The sequence below is a fragment of the Ptychodera flava genome, assembly GCF_041260155.1.
Source record: "Ptychodera flava strain L36383 chromosome 23 unlocalized genomic scaffold, AS_Pfla_20210202 Scaffold_24__1_contigs__length_23054250_pilon, whole genome shotgun sequence".
Taxonomy (NCBI): domain Eukaryota; kingdom Metazoa; phylum Hemichordata; class Enteropneusta; family Ptychoderidae; genus Ptychodera; species Ptychodera flava.
Window position 1 is genome coordinate 18553941 of NW_027248278.1, and position 13648 is coordinate 18567588.

Below are 13648 nucleotides of genomic sequence, written 5' to 3' on the forward strand. Positions count from 1 at the left end.
TTAACAGCTACACTTTTATTTATGTCCACTTTAGTTATCCCAACAAATTTGGATAATTAATTAATTAATTAATCAATTCTGTTCATAAAAATGTCAGGTTTACTACTTCAGGTATAAATTGCAACGCGGTAAGTGGTTAATTTGCAGGAACACATAACCACTGTGGTGTTTCTACGGGATGAAACGAACGGCTAGATCAAAGACAAACGTTGCCGGTTTCCTTTATATGCGAACAAATTTTAGGCGACGTCGTTGAAATAACGATAAAAATACTTTTACGTACCATTGTTGAATGCAAAAATATGAGCTGATTCAATCTCTTAGACCTTAAATATGGTTGTAATCTTAACCGTAAAGCGCAACAGCGTCAAACGTTTATGTTGCATGGTTTCCCATGGAAGATGATCGGATCTGACGTCCTTGCATATTCAATAGGAATACCCAGTAATCTACCCAAGGTTCAAAACCGTGGATTTATTTTTTTTTTGTGTACATTACATTGTATATAAAAGACTATTGCAATACAAGAGAGTAGGCTATAGTCATGGTATGTCAGAACACTAAATGTACATGGTCCGTAAAGGTTGACGGCTGTTTACGTATGTTTTCAACTAATTTGATATCAACTGGTGACGACATTTAAAATAACTGTTAAACAGCTACTGTCTGGTTTTAGTTTTAAGAGATGCACTGCTATTGTCGTGGAAAAAGATGTAGGTATCCGATAACTTGTTCTGAAAAATAAAAAAAAATTACTCACATCAACACTCCACCGTTGATATCAACTCCGGAGAAGAATTTTTTTATTTTTGTTTTATTTCCCTTGAACATACTTCTATACAAATTTCCGATTAAATTCCTACAGCTCCGTTGCAGTTGCCATATTGCCCTTGCATACTTATTTCAGTATACGTACTGTACCAAAAAGTAGATTTGACCGGATAGGCAAAGCACCCGACAAAGGTTGTCAAATTCCAATCTTTGACTGTATAATGCTTCCTACTGCTTTCTTCACAGTTGCACCTTATTAGCACCTTTGACATGCACGGCGCAGTAGACAAATTCCAACTTTTAACGGTATTGGTAAAGTTTTGGTAAATGTGAATATACATGTTCCAGTTTTGCAGCTGTTACTACTGTTAGTACGGGAATATACTTAGTATGCTATACCAACATGGAAAAAGAGGTGAAATCCTGACTTAAAACTAGCGGTATAAAGATGGACAAAGGTAGTCATACAACGATATAGTGTCACCTCATAAAATATTAGTCAAACTTGCACATATTACCCCACCTGTAAAGTAGTGAATTTCAACAACTAAACCTTGGGATACAAATTGTAGCAGTATGGACATGGAACCCTAAAATTTACACCTGGACAAACTATAACAACAGTCATGAATGCAACACCGTCCATAAAACAAATGATCTCATCCAATACACATGGGGATACAAAGTGTGGTAAAGGTGATCATACAACATTAGATGACACCAAGGCAAAGCTTGGTGAGAGTTTCTAATATGTTCCCCTCTAAATTACTAACTTTGATCACATAAACTAAGCTAAGGTAGTTGAGCAAAGGTGGCGATAGTACACTGATTTTATAGCCTAGACATGTGTTGTAGAAACTTGTACAATTATTACCGCCACAAAAGTACCCACTTTTATGAAATTAACACAGGGGTTCACAGGTGAGTAAAGAAGGCCATATTACGGATGAGATTTACCCTTGGCAAATAATGTTGTGAGTTGTAGATATATCAGGACTGAAAGAGCACCAACTTTCATGAAATTAACACAGGGGTTCACAGGTGAGTAAAGAAGGCCATATTACGGATGAGATTTACCCTTGGCAAATGATGTTGTGAGTTGTAGATATATCAGGACTGAAAGAGCACCAACTTTCATGAAATTAACACAGGGGCTCACAGGTGAGTGAAGGTTGTCCTGCTACCGATGAGATTTAGCCTTGGCAAATGATGTTGTGAGTTGTAGATATATCAGGACTGGAAGAGCACCAACTTTTATCACATTAACACAGGGGTTCACAGGTGAGTAAAGAAGGCCATATTACGGATGAGATTTAGCCTTGGCAAATGATGTTGTGAGTTGTAGATATATCAGGACTGGAAGAGCACCAACTTTTATCACATTAACACAGGGGTTCACAGGTGAGTAAAGAAGGCCATATTACGGATGAGATTTACCCTGGGCAAATGATGTTGTGAGTTGTAGATATATCAGGACTGGAAGAGCACCAACTTTTATCAAATTAACACAGGGGTTCACAGGTGAGTAAAGGTGGCCCTACTACCGATGAGATTTAGCCTTGGCAAATGATGTTGTGAGTTGTAGATATATCAGGACTGAAAGAGCACCAACTTTCATGAAATTAACACAGGGGTTCACAGGTGAGTAAAGGTGGCCCTACTACCGATGAGATTTAGCCTTGGCAAATGATGTTGTGAGTTGTAGATATATCAGGACTGGAAGAGCACCAACTTTCATCAAATTAACACATTGGTTTAAAGGTAAGTAAAGGTGGCCCTACTACCGATGAGATTTAGCCTTGGCAAATGATGTTGTGAGTTGTAGATATATCAGGACTGGAAGAGAACCAACTTTTATCAAATTAACACAGGGGTTCACAGGTGTGTAAAGAAGGCCATATTACGGATGAGATTTACCCTGGGCAAATGATGTTGTGAGTTGTAGATATATCAGGACTGGAAGAGCACCAACTTTCATCAAATTAACACATTGGTTTAAAGGTGAGTAAAGGTGGCCCTACTACCGATGAGATTTAGCCTTAGCAAATGATGTTGTGAGTTGTAGACATATCAGGACTGGAAAAGCACCAACTTTCATCAAATTAACACAGGGGTTCAAAGGTGAATAAAGGTGGCCCTACTACGATGAGATTTAGCCTGGGCAAATGATGTTGAAAGTGACAAATATATGCAATTATGTGAACACTAAAAACTGATCAACGTTCATCAAATTAACTGAGGGGCACAAATGAGTATAAACTTTGAAATTAGCCTGGACAAAGCAATTATCAGTCACTGTATCATCATCGTCTAAAACGCACCAACTCTCATCTCACAGCCACGAATCAACCAGGATCATACAATACTCTTATATACAGCTGGGTACATACAAAAATCTGATCAAGAGATGAAAATTTGCCACATCAACAAATTTATTAGAAAAGCTGGCAATAAATAAATGTTCCATAATTGATCAAAAGGGAATACTGAAAAAAGAAATACGTGACCATATGTTAAAATACAAATTAAAAAAGTCCATTCTTAAATTGACAGATATTCATAAAAGTTCGAAACTGCAAAATTACATTGATAGGGCATTCTGTTTGACAGCCACACACGAGCATCTTCAGGGCACTGCGGAGAGATGGTGCCCCATCTTGCCTCGTGTGAATAAATCCTCCACCCATTTTTTTCAATTTTTTGCAATGTTTTTTGTCCAAAATATCAAAGACATCGTCGACTCTCTTCGCTCTCCAAGATTGAGGCCTTCTCCTTAACGCTTTAGCTCTTTTATTACTTGCGATGTCAAAGTCATCATCGGACATTTGATGCTCACCACTGGAATCGGTGTCCTCGCTTGAAATATATTCTGTTGTCAGTATCCCTTTTATTAACTCTTTTTCCCTCTCCCCCATTGACGTCATGATAGCCAGCATCTCTTTTCGCCTGGATAATTTCTAGAAAAAACAATAGAGGAATTATTTTTAAAAAGGTACAATGAAACAAAACACTACATAGGTTTTATTGCTACACAGTATGTTTTACTATTGCTCGACAGTTTGTTGTACTATTGCTCAGAGATGATTACCTGAATGAAATCACGTGTATGTATATATCTCTGTTATTGCATCAAGGGAGTGACCCTTCCTTGTCTGATAGTTATCGGTCTCAATAATATGAAAAATTCTTAACAGATTTTGTCTGAAACGCACCATCACTACCTTATGGTAAGTAAATGCTTGACATCTATAAGAGCTGTAGCCAGCGTATTAACTTACTACAGCAAAATTCATTTACTTGGACGTCAAGACTTAGTTAAATTTCAAGATATAAAATTGTAAAGCTACCAGCCATCTTCAATTAACAATAAACATTCAATGCTGGTGATTTTTTTTTTCTTTAAAAAAATCTAGCCATCTCTTTTTAGTTAAAAGCCAATCATGGATAAGAAGAAAATCTTTTAATTGATTAAAATTCTTTGGTTCTAACAGAAACAAAGTAAATTGTCTAATATCAATAAAAGTAAATGTAAGAGTCCTGCAAAAGTTTAGAACATGTAGTGATAGCAATGAAAAATATTTCAAAAAAATTGAGAGACTGCTATCATTCTATTCAAGGCCCCTATTTATGTAGTGTCATTTCAAAAGACATGCCAAATTGTTGATTATCTGAGAAATAAACATGAGTACTTTAAAACAGGACAGTTTCGCTCAAGGAAATCATGACACATAAGTTCTCTTATTTCTGCTTTGTGCCTTTTTGTAAGACATGTGCTTTAAAATTTCCCAACCAAGATCTCAAAATGTAAAACTTTGCAGTACCAAATTTTCAACATGAATCACTAAAGTCAGATTACCTGCTGCTTTCTTTGCCTCCGGGCTTGCTTCTTTCTGAAATCTCAGTCTTTCCATTTGTCTGTCTCTTATTCTCTTTTCGTTTAGTCATAAAGTAAGTCTTCATAGCCACTGCAAAAAAGGAGAATATTAGGCAAATATAAAAACATTATTGTTTCTGATTAGTGTGTGTCACTTGTATGTCCCCTCGTCAATCTTTTTATCCAAATTTGTGTATAAACAGTATGTCAGTATGCTGCCAGCAAGATGATGATGACACACCCCTGCTAAATTCCCAAGCGTGTTTCTGATCAAGTGCCGTTGAAGAGGAAATTTGTCAAAACGCATGATCAATAACTTTTTTAACACATGCAAAACTGGATGGAAAGTTGGCGAGTGAAATTATAGAAAAAAAATTGCATCAGCTGCATTTTTAGAAAAGGTCATGACCAGAAGTGTTTTTAAATTTTTCTTTGGCCTTATACATCCCTGCATTTTCTAATGAAAGACTGAGAAATACTCACCATGTATAACTGCATCATCTTCTTTCAACTGATTTTTCACTGCATCTTTTATCTCTTTATTTATGATAACATTAAGTTGATGTCCAAATCTGGAAGAAGATAAATTAGAGAGATATCAGACTGGGATGGGAAAATTTACAGTTAGGTTAGTACAGCGTACACTGGCCAGAGTTTCTGTATAGACTCAACATTGATACCATTCTTAATAAAAAGTTACCACATGTGTTGCAACAATTATCAGTTACATCATACAGCCCCTTTGCTCTAAGCTTTTACATGTTAACTTCACTGAGAAATTTGCACAATACTTTTTTAACTCTCTAGCTACATGTGGCTTGTTGTAAGGCTGACATTTTTTATATGCTTACTCTTGTCAAAGAGAGGGCACCTTCAGAATTGATCTCAATGACTATATGCCAGTACCAAATGTACCCATGTAAACACTATGCATTTTGGTGGTTGATGAAAGTTAAAATTGTTTTAACCATAATGTACTGTATAATCGAGTAAAATGTTGCAGCTACGTTGATGCAACTTTATTTGGTTTTGTGCATGAAAATCATGTTTGTAACAAAAGGCACACGTTTTCAGCTAAGTCCCTTCTTAAACAAGAACATATTTTCTCAACACTTACGGTTTAGTTGTATCCCAGTTCATCCCATCTTCTAAAAGACCATTGTAGATGGTATGAATGGTACTCTGAAATGAAAACATTGTAAAATGATGTATGTGAAAGCGGCATACATATACACTGGCCTATAGTCTTTGTGTTATGACAGGAAAATGTCATTGCTCAAAGCTATTTGCCCTATGACTTGTAGGAAGTTCACCCTTGGGAGGCTGGCTGACTTACATGTAGAAAATCTCTGCTACAATAAGGCAGGTTTTCATATGTGCATGCAATGTGTTTATGCATCATGAGGCTCTTATTGGCTGACTATGTTGATAAATAGATTAACACCTCTGAACCTTTCAATTGTAAATGGAAACTAACCTCTCAGAGATGACAGATAAACCATTATTGTAATGCAAATATAATCTGTATAACCTTCAATTAGAAATGAATTTGGCGACCTTTAAAATGTTAATTAACTTATATCCTGTGAGCCCAAGACAGTTGCAGCCCCTTACTACCTCCATGGTTATAGCAAGACTTAAACTAGTCAAATAATAGCAGTCAAAAAGACTGTCTTTACATTGGTTGCGGTATTAAGACTTAAACTTCACCATTAGCATTTAGAGAACTACAGATCACAAAAACCCAGTAGCATCACAGGCAACCCTGACGTATTGTTTTTTCTCAGTGTTTTCTCTATCAGTTCCTTTCCTTTTCTTCATTTTCTGACTGATTGGAGTAAATGAAATTAATGATTATATAACCTGACCTAGCCTGTTGACTCTTTTTTTATACTACACTCTATCACAGGGACATTCATCTCTCATATACAAATATCGTACTTCATTAGTAAACACACAACTAATTATGCTAATCCATGGACTTAGCAGGGATCTTATGGGTTGGTCAACATTGCAAAAGATAGAGTGAGTGAAAAAGGTTACTTTTTTATTATTTCATCTATTTTATTTACTCCGATCAGTCATAGCATGAAGAAAAGGAGAGGAGAGGAGCTGATAGAGAAAGTGAGAACAACTCAATACGTCTGGGCCGCCAGTGGTAGCATGGCCCATTACATTAAAAGTGGACGTAAGGTGATAATAGTTTTGACCTCTTGCATTTAAAATATAAATTATTGCTTTACAAAACTTAATCTTCAGCTACTTGTACTTGGCCCCTCCAATAGGCAAAGCTTTCCCTACATATCAGCTCATGTAAAATGATATTGAGACACACCTACCTTTACTTTTCGAGATGGTCTAATCTTCTTCCTTGCCCGACTCTCTTGTGCCAAACTCTCTTCCAAGATTTGCTGCTTCTTCAGCATCTCTTCTTGGTTTTTCAGCAAACGCTGAAATTCATCTCGTCTGACAGTAATTTCGTCGTCGCCTCGTGCAGTGGCAGCGTCCTGATCGCTCATCAGGAGCTCTCGGCGTGGATGGAGGCCGACGAAGCGGTGACTGGCTGCGACAGGCTTGTTGTAGGAGTTTCGGAGTTTTCAGCAGACGCCATGACTTGTCGAATGTAGAACAACGCACAAGCACTAATCGAGATAAATGTGTCTCAACTCAGCTGAGTTTAAAGTCCCCGCGGATTGTGTTGCTTTATATAGCATTGAGCGTGTTGACTCATGGGTAATAGCCTCGTTCAATATAGTATACACAACTTTCAATATCCTGAGGTTATTGTACAATATAGATAATAAATATACAAAAATGCAATCGAAATAAAACTATATAAACATCAAAATTTATATTTAGATACCAGAATATTCAAATACACCATATTTTATAAGAGACAAATTTACATAATGTGATCGAGGACAATATGAAAGCGAGGCTGCTCAGCCTGCACAACATAATCAACATCCGGTTTGAGGTCTCGCTGTTCGCTGTCAACTTCGAACGATTCAAATCACTATCTCCAAGCTTCGATGGTCTCTAAGTAAGTTATACACTTGCTAATATAGCATATTATTCTGTACTATGTCGATCAGCCTACATCGGCGAGCTTGTCTGTATAGTGTTTGCATTTTCTAGACGAAATTCTGAAAAAATTGATACATGTCTACAAGTCTTCATCCTACAATCACGTCTCTTGTGGTTAGGTGCACGGTGGACGGCCCCTCTTTCAAAGTCGGCATGTAATACAGTATACAGTGACTGTGCTTGCCTTGTCCTCGCTACATACACTCTTTTGACAGACACACAGACTGAATATAGAGAACACTCAGACAGCAATTAATATGTGCTATATATCTACTAGCAATCAATGACAGTTTTAAGAGCAGTCCTTGTCGTTGACTTCCTAATTACATATTCAAACCCTTTGTTTTAAAATGTTATTACCTCATTGATGTTTCCTCCAATAATAGGAAATGATTTTGCTGTACATGCATTTCCATTGTTGTAGACCTAATCGCTGATGGTTGCCTTTTCCTGTTTATGTGTGTTCAGAAATAACACTAGGTCCAAATTAGGATTTCATTCATACTTCAAATGAATTGCAATTCTATTAAACATGACAAGTTTTTGTTTAATGTTTTGTTTGTTGCTTTTTAATGTAAATTTGTATGCCTCAAGTGATGAGTTGCTAGTCTTGTACAATTGGTACTATCTCCTTTTTTCATCAGTACACGGTCTCTTTATCACCATGATGAGTACAATAAGATTTCCACGCACACCATAGCAGAGGACATACTACTGCTAAGATAGTGAACATAACAGTTGGGCCACAGTAATCAAATTCTTTGTTTTACACCCACTCAAATGTCTGAAAACATAAGTGGAAGGAGGTACAAAAACACACCCAAGGCAATTACAACACACAAGTTTTATGTTCTTGATTATTTCCATGTTACAACATAAGTGCCTATTCAAGAATCATATCAGAAACTTCCTTTAATCGTCATAGGTTATACTGTAAGATGAGAAATTTCGTAAACAAAGAGTTGTAGGCAGAAAAGCTACTCGGTAAAATCCTATTCAAACACACAAGTTTTTTCACAGGAACTTCAAAAAACCTATGCGTACACAGACGCATAACAAAGCATTAAATTACTTTAGGCTAACTGGGGATCTATTAAACGTGGAGTATACCTTTAATTATTGCAGGTTAAAAAGGTAAAAACATTACAAAGTACCTGTAATGAGGTTCTTTCTTATTGGTCCCAATGCACACATTGGACGTGTCTGTGAAACAAACTTGAGGGCAACTGGGACCAGTCTCAGAGTGCTTTTGGGGCCAACTGGGAGTTGCAAGATCAGAGTTTCAGCTACCCTAACAGACCTGTTACCTCATAAACTAATTAATAGCCAGAATGTTCAGAATGTTCTAATTGCTAAGATTTCTAAGTACATGGCCAGTAAAAAGTGAAAATGCATGAATTTCTCCTCACTATTTGTGGTAATTTCTCTCATTGTTCAACTTGATAAAGCCCACTGCCATTAATGGCAGTATTTTTATGTATTGTATGTTTAGTATGTTATGCACTGTGTAACTATCTGCTTCCCTTTTTACAGTGACCACATGGCTCCAAAAAGAAAAGTTTGCCCACACTGTGATGAGGAGGTGATTGTAAAAGTCTACAAGCAGCATCGCCGGCTGTACTTCAATGAATCTTCTGGTGTGTGGACCACGGTTGATGACATGGAACGAGAGGAAGATAAACGGCTGGCAGGTGATGACAGTTTAAACGTGTGGATGAACATTGACAATGAGGTTGACAGCAGCTTTTCGTTGAGTGTACTCAACTACACAGTGAAGAGAACTACATGGATAAAACAGTAGAGACTCAGGACATTGATCATTTCATTGAAAATTTAGAGGAAGAGGACCGTGTATACTTCACTGAACCTCATGCAGAAGAGGATACAGATGTCGCATATGATCACTTTAATTTTGAAATTTGGGACAATGTAAATGAGAGAGAATTGAACGAAGATTTCAGTGAAGATTTGACTCTTCAAATCTATTTGTTTCAGTTTTGGAGGAGGAGTCAACTGACCCTCGGTTATTGACTCTAGCCATTGGTTCTGTCTTTTTTGTCCTATCTATGGTATTTTCACACTTTGACAGATGCATGCATGCTCTTGGTAATTGGCTTTTTTAGAACATTGTTCCTCATTTTTGGAAAAGTATTCCCATGCATTGCTGCGTTTTCTGTTCTTTTACCTAGCAGTTTGTATAAGCTGAAAAAATTATAGGTTTACATGAAGATAGATTTGTCAAGTATGTAGTTTGCCCAAAATGCAGTGCAGTATACAAATTTCATGACTGTTACAAGAAAGTGGGTGGCCAGAATATACCTGTAAAGTGCAAGTTTGTTGAGTTTCCAGCACACAGACAGAAAAGACACAGGCAACCATGTGGGGCGCCTTTACTTAAAGAAGTAGAGCTGCAGGGAGGCAAGAAGCGTTTGTACCCATTTAAAGTTTATTGTTACAGATCTGTTTTACAGTCCCTCTCTAGTCTTGTCAAACGTGATGGTTTTGTGCAAAAATGTGAGCTCTGGCGTGATAGGAAACAGTCCCCTGGTGTTCTGTCAGATATTTATGATGGAAGAATTTGGAAAGAATTTCAAAATATAAATGGAAAGTCATTCTTGAGTTCTCCAAAAAATTATGCCATGCAATTGAATTTGGATTGGTTTTGCCCATTTAAACACCTTCCATATAGTGTAGGAGCACTTTACTTAATTATTCTTAATTTGCCACGCACTGAGCGTTACAAGAAGGAAAATGTCATTCTTGTTGGGTTGTTACCAGGTCCAAGGGAGCCGTCATTAAATGTTAATTCATTTCTTAACCCTCTGGTGGAAGAGATGCAATTATTGTGGGATGAAGGCTTATTATGTTCTGTTATAGAATCCGGCAAAAGCTTAGTCAGTAAATTTCATGCCGCCATAATAAGTGTTGTATCTGATGTACCAGCAACAAGAAAACTTTGTGGTTTTGTGGGTCATATGGCTAAAAGAGGATGCTCCAAATGTGAGAAAGAATTCATCTCAGGCAAATTTGGTGAAAAAATTAACTATGGCGGTTTTGAGCCTGCACATGGAGGCACAATGCTCAACATCGTAAACAAGCAGAAGACTGACCAACAAATGTCAAAAGCAGATAGGGATTCCTTAGTGTCAAAATATGGTGTACGGTACACATCATTAATGAGGCTCACATATTTTGACTGTGTGAGATTCCATGTAATTGACCCACTCCATAATTTATTCCTTGGAACAGGTAAATACATTATGAAGAATGTCTGGCTGGACAAAGATAAACCGAAAATTACTAAAACTCAACTTGAAACAATCCAGCAAAAGATTGACTGTACTAAAGTGCCATCTAACATGGGAAGAATGCCATTGAAAATAGCCACAAGTTTTAGCGGGTTCACCGCAGACCAATGGAAACATTGGATTACTCTTTTCTCAGTGTTTTCATTGAAAGGGATTTTGCCAAGGAAAGATATGGAAATGTGGCGGTTTTTTGTATTGGTTTGCCATTTTCTTTGCTCTCCTGTGATAACTTTAAGTAATATTGCTAGAGGTCATTCTTACATAATGCAATTTTGTCGTCAGTTTGAGCAAATTTATGGATCAGAAAAAGTAACACCAAACATGCACTACCACACCCATCTTGTAGACTGCATTTTAGACTATGGCCCAGTATATGCCTTCTGGACCTTTCCATATGAAAGGTATAATGGAATACTGTCAGATTATTGTGCTAATCATCGACCAATAGAAATACAAATTATGCGGAGGTTTCTTAATGAACAGTTACTCTATAGTATGCCAAAACCAGTTGACTACCAGGATTTCTGTGAATTTTTCCCCCTAAATTGTCAAGAAAATGCCTTTGTACCATTGCAGCAGCAAAGATGCAATGATGAGTCGATTGAGCTGGTAGGAACATTGTCATTTGGACCCGTTATGAATTTGTCACTTGTGTTGAAAACAGTACATTTATTTCACATGGTTGGGCCAATTTGTATGGACATGCTAGAATCATCCTGGGTTACTAATCTCACAGAGATGTACAGAATTTTTCTTGAAGAATCCATCCTCCATACTGTAACTGGTTATATTAAGAAATCTGTGGCAGTTAAAGTTGGTCAAGAAATATTAGGGTCTGAAGATTCTCGACACAAGAGGTCTTCTCTCATTTTGGCACGTTGGTGTACACTTGGTGGCAAAATTGATCCTAATAATGGCTTGCTCAGGCCAGGCATTGTTGAGTACTATTTTTCTCAGTATTTACTTATTAACGGTAAACAAGAGTTGTTTGTATCTGCCAAGGTGCGTTGGTTTCAACAACATCAAAGTGTAAACTATTATGGAGAACCAGTAGAGGTTTGGTGTAAAGATGCATATGAAATGTCTGGTCCTGCATCCTTTATACCGGTTCAAAAAATTCAAGGTAAATTTATTGCAGCCTTTAACACAATTAATAGAGAGAAAATAATGTGTGTCATTCCTCATACAGGGAAATTATATTTGTGAAATGAAAACATGAGATGTGCTGCTTTTACTTTTTATTGAGATGATTTACCTGTAGAAGCTGTTGAATTTAAGTATGTGACATATCATGAATGATTTATATTGTAAATAAATGTTACAATGTTGTTTTATTGCAATTGTTTAGGTGTCTGTGTCTTTAATGATAGTCAACAAACACATCAATGTTTTGTACAGTGTAGCTGTTACAGGTATCTGTAACGAGGGTTTTACTCCTCTTCATTTTCTCTCAGTGAGACTCACATCCAACTTTTTGTTCTACTCCCTGATACATTCAGGTTGATATAGCATGTTATATTGTAATTTTGATCAGTTGACAGCTAGGAATTGAATGAAGCAAAGATTGACAATTTATAAATGATGAAAAGGAAAACAATCCTCCCCTACTTCTAAACTGCTTTGCTAACCTAACTTAACCACTGTGTTTGAACAATCATGCTTCTGTAAATATAGAATGCACAATTGCAGTTACACAGAAAAGAAACAAAGATGGGGAGGGCAACTGACAATCAAATTGTACTTTGTTGCAGACTTTAATGAACTTGTCTAAAAAAATTTCAATATTTATGGTAACAAAGCAAACTCTCAACATGTAGAATATATGGCATTTTACAGATTATTTTAAAGAGGAGAACATGAAACTGCCAGGTATGCTGAAACAAACATGCATAAAAATGATGAATGTGTCGTGTAAATATAAAGAACTGTCACAGTGGTGATCTTTGGCACTTCGGCCAAAGTGGACAAAACTTAGAAATAAAGTCTTTGTGAAACATACACTTCCATTTCACCATCACACATAAAAACTTGCTCAACATTTAAAATATCTGAATTTATCTGAACCAAAATCACCCAGAAGTGAATTGTGGGATATCCATTCTTGACTCCGACAAATCCCATACTACACGTGTAGGTATATCCACTGATTATCTGGACTTACAATATTCATTTTTCTATTAAGAAAATTCTCCTTATCTTCAACCTTTTTACCACCATGGTTTGGCCCAAACCCATTGTTATCAATGGTGAGTGTGGATCTGTTTACAGGGAATTTGGGTTGAACAGACTAAATTTGTCATTTGTCTCCTGATGCCTGGTGTATGCACCCGCCAACCTTCAAGGTAGTACGCACATGGAAATTGAAAGACTTCGTCGTTTGCTTAAACGTTCCCCAACGAAATGTCTAACAATTTCCTTGACAAATCAAGAATAAAAATCAAGGGTCACCATGAAAATTTTGATACCGGAAAAACAAAATTACCTAATATTTTCCGGCATTTTAAAATGGAACTGAGCTTCAGAATGAGTCCCAACAAGTGGTAGGCAAGAACAGCAATACAAAATTGAGAGTAAGACTATCTGTCCTTGATAGGCGTTCTACCTTAAA

General features: G+C 36.8%; 1 protein-coding gene across 1 annotated transcript; it reads right to left on the reverse strand.

Annotated features, from left to right (window-relative positions):
- Positions 1-3436: 3436 nt before the first annotated feature.
- Positions 3437-7175, reverse strand: LOC139125020 (uncharacterized). Its single transcript, XM_070691134.1, has 5 exons — positions 6985-7175; positions 5763-5827; positions 5129-5217; positions 4628-4736; positions 3437-3728 (listed from the first exon to the last, which is right to left on the reverse strand). Exons 1-5 carry the CDS (start codon positions 7162-7164, stop codon positions 3692-3694), a joined length of 480 nt encoding a protein of 159 aa, XP_070547235.1. The 5' UTR covers positions 7165-7175; the 3' UTR covers positions 3437-3691.
- Between the last annotated feature and the right edge of the window lie 6473 nt (positions 7176-13648).

Coding starts and splice junctions, on each gene's coding strand:
- LOC139125020 (XM_070691134.1), bottom strand. CDS start 7,164: ATGAGCGATCAGGACGCTGCCACTGCACGAGGCGACGACGAAATTACT. Junction 5,828..6,984: donor GACCATCTCGAAAAGTAAAG/GTAGGTGTGTCT, acceptor TTTTCATTTCAG/AGTACCATTCATACCATCTA. Junction 5,218..5,762: donor AACTGGGATACAACTAAACC/GTAAGTGTTGAG, acceptor ATCTTCTTCCAG/ATTTGGACATCAACTTAATG.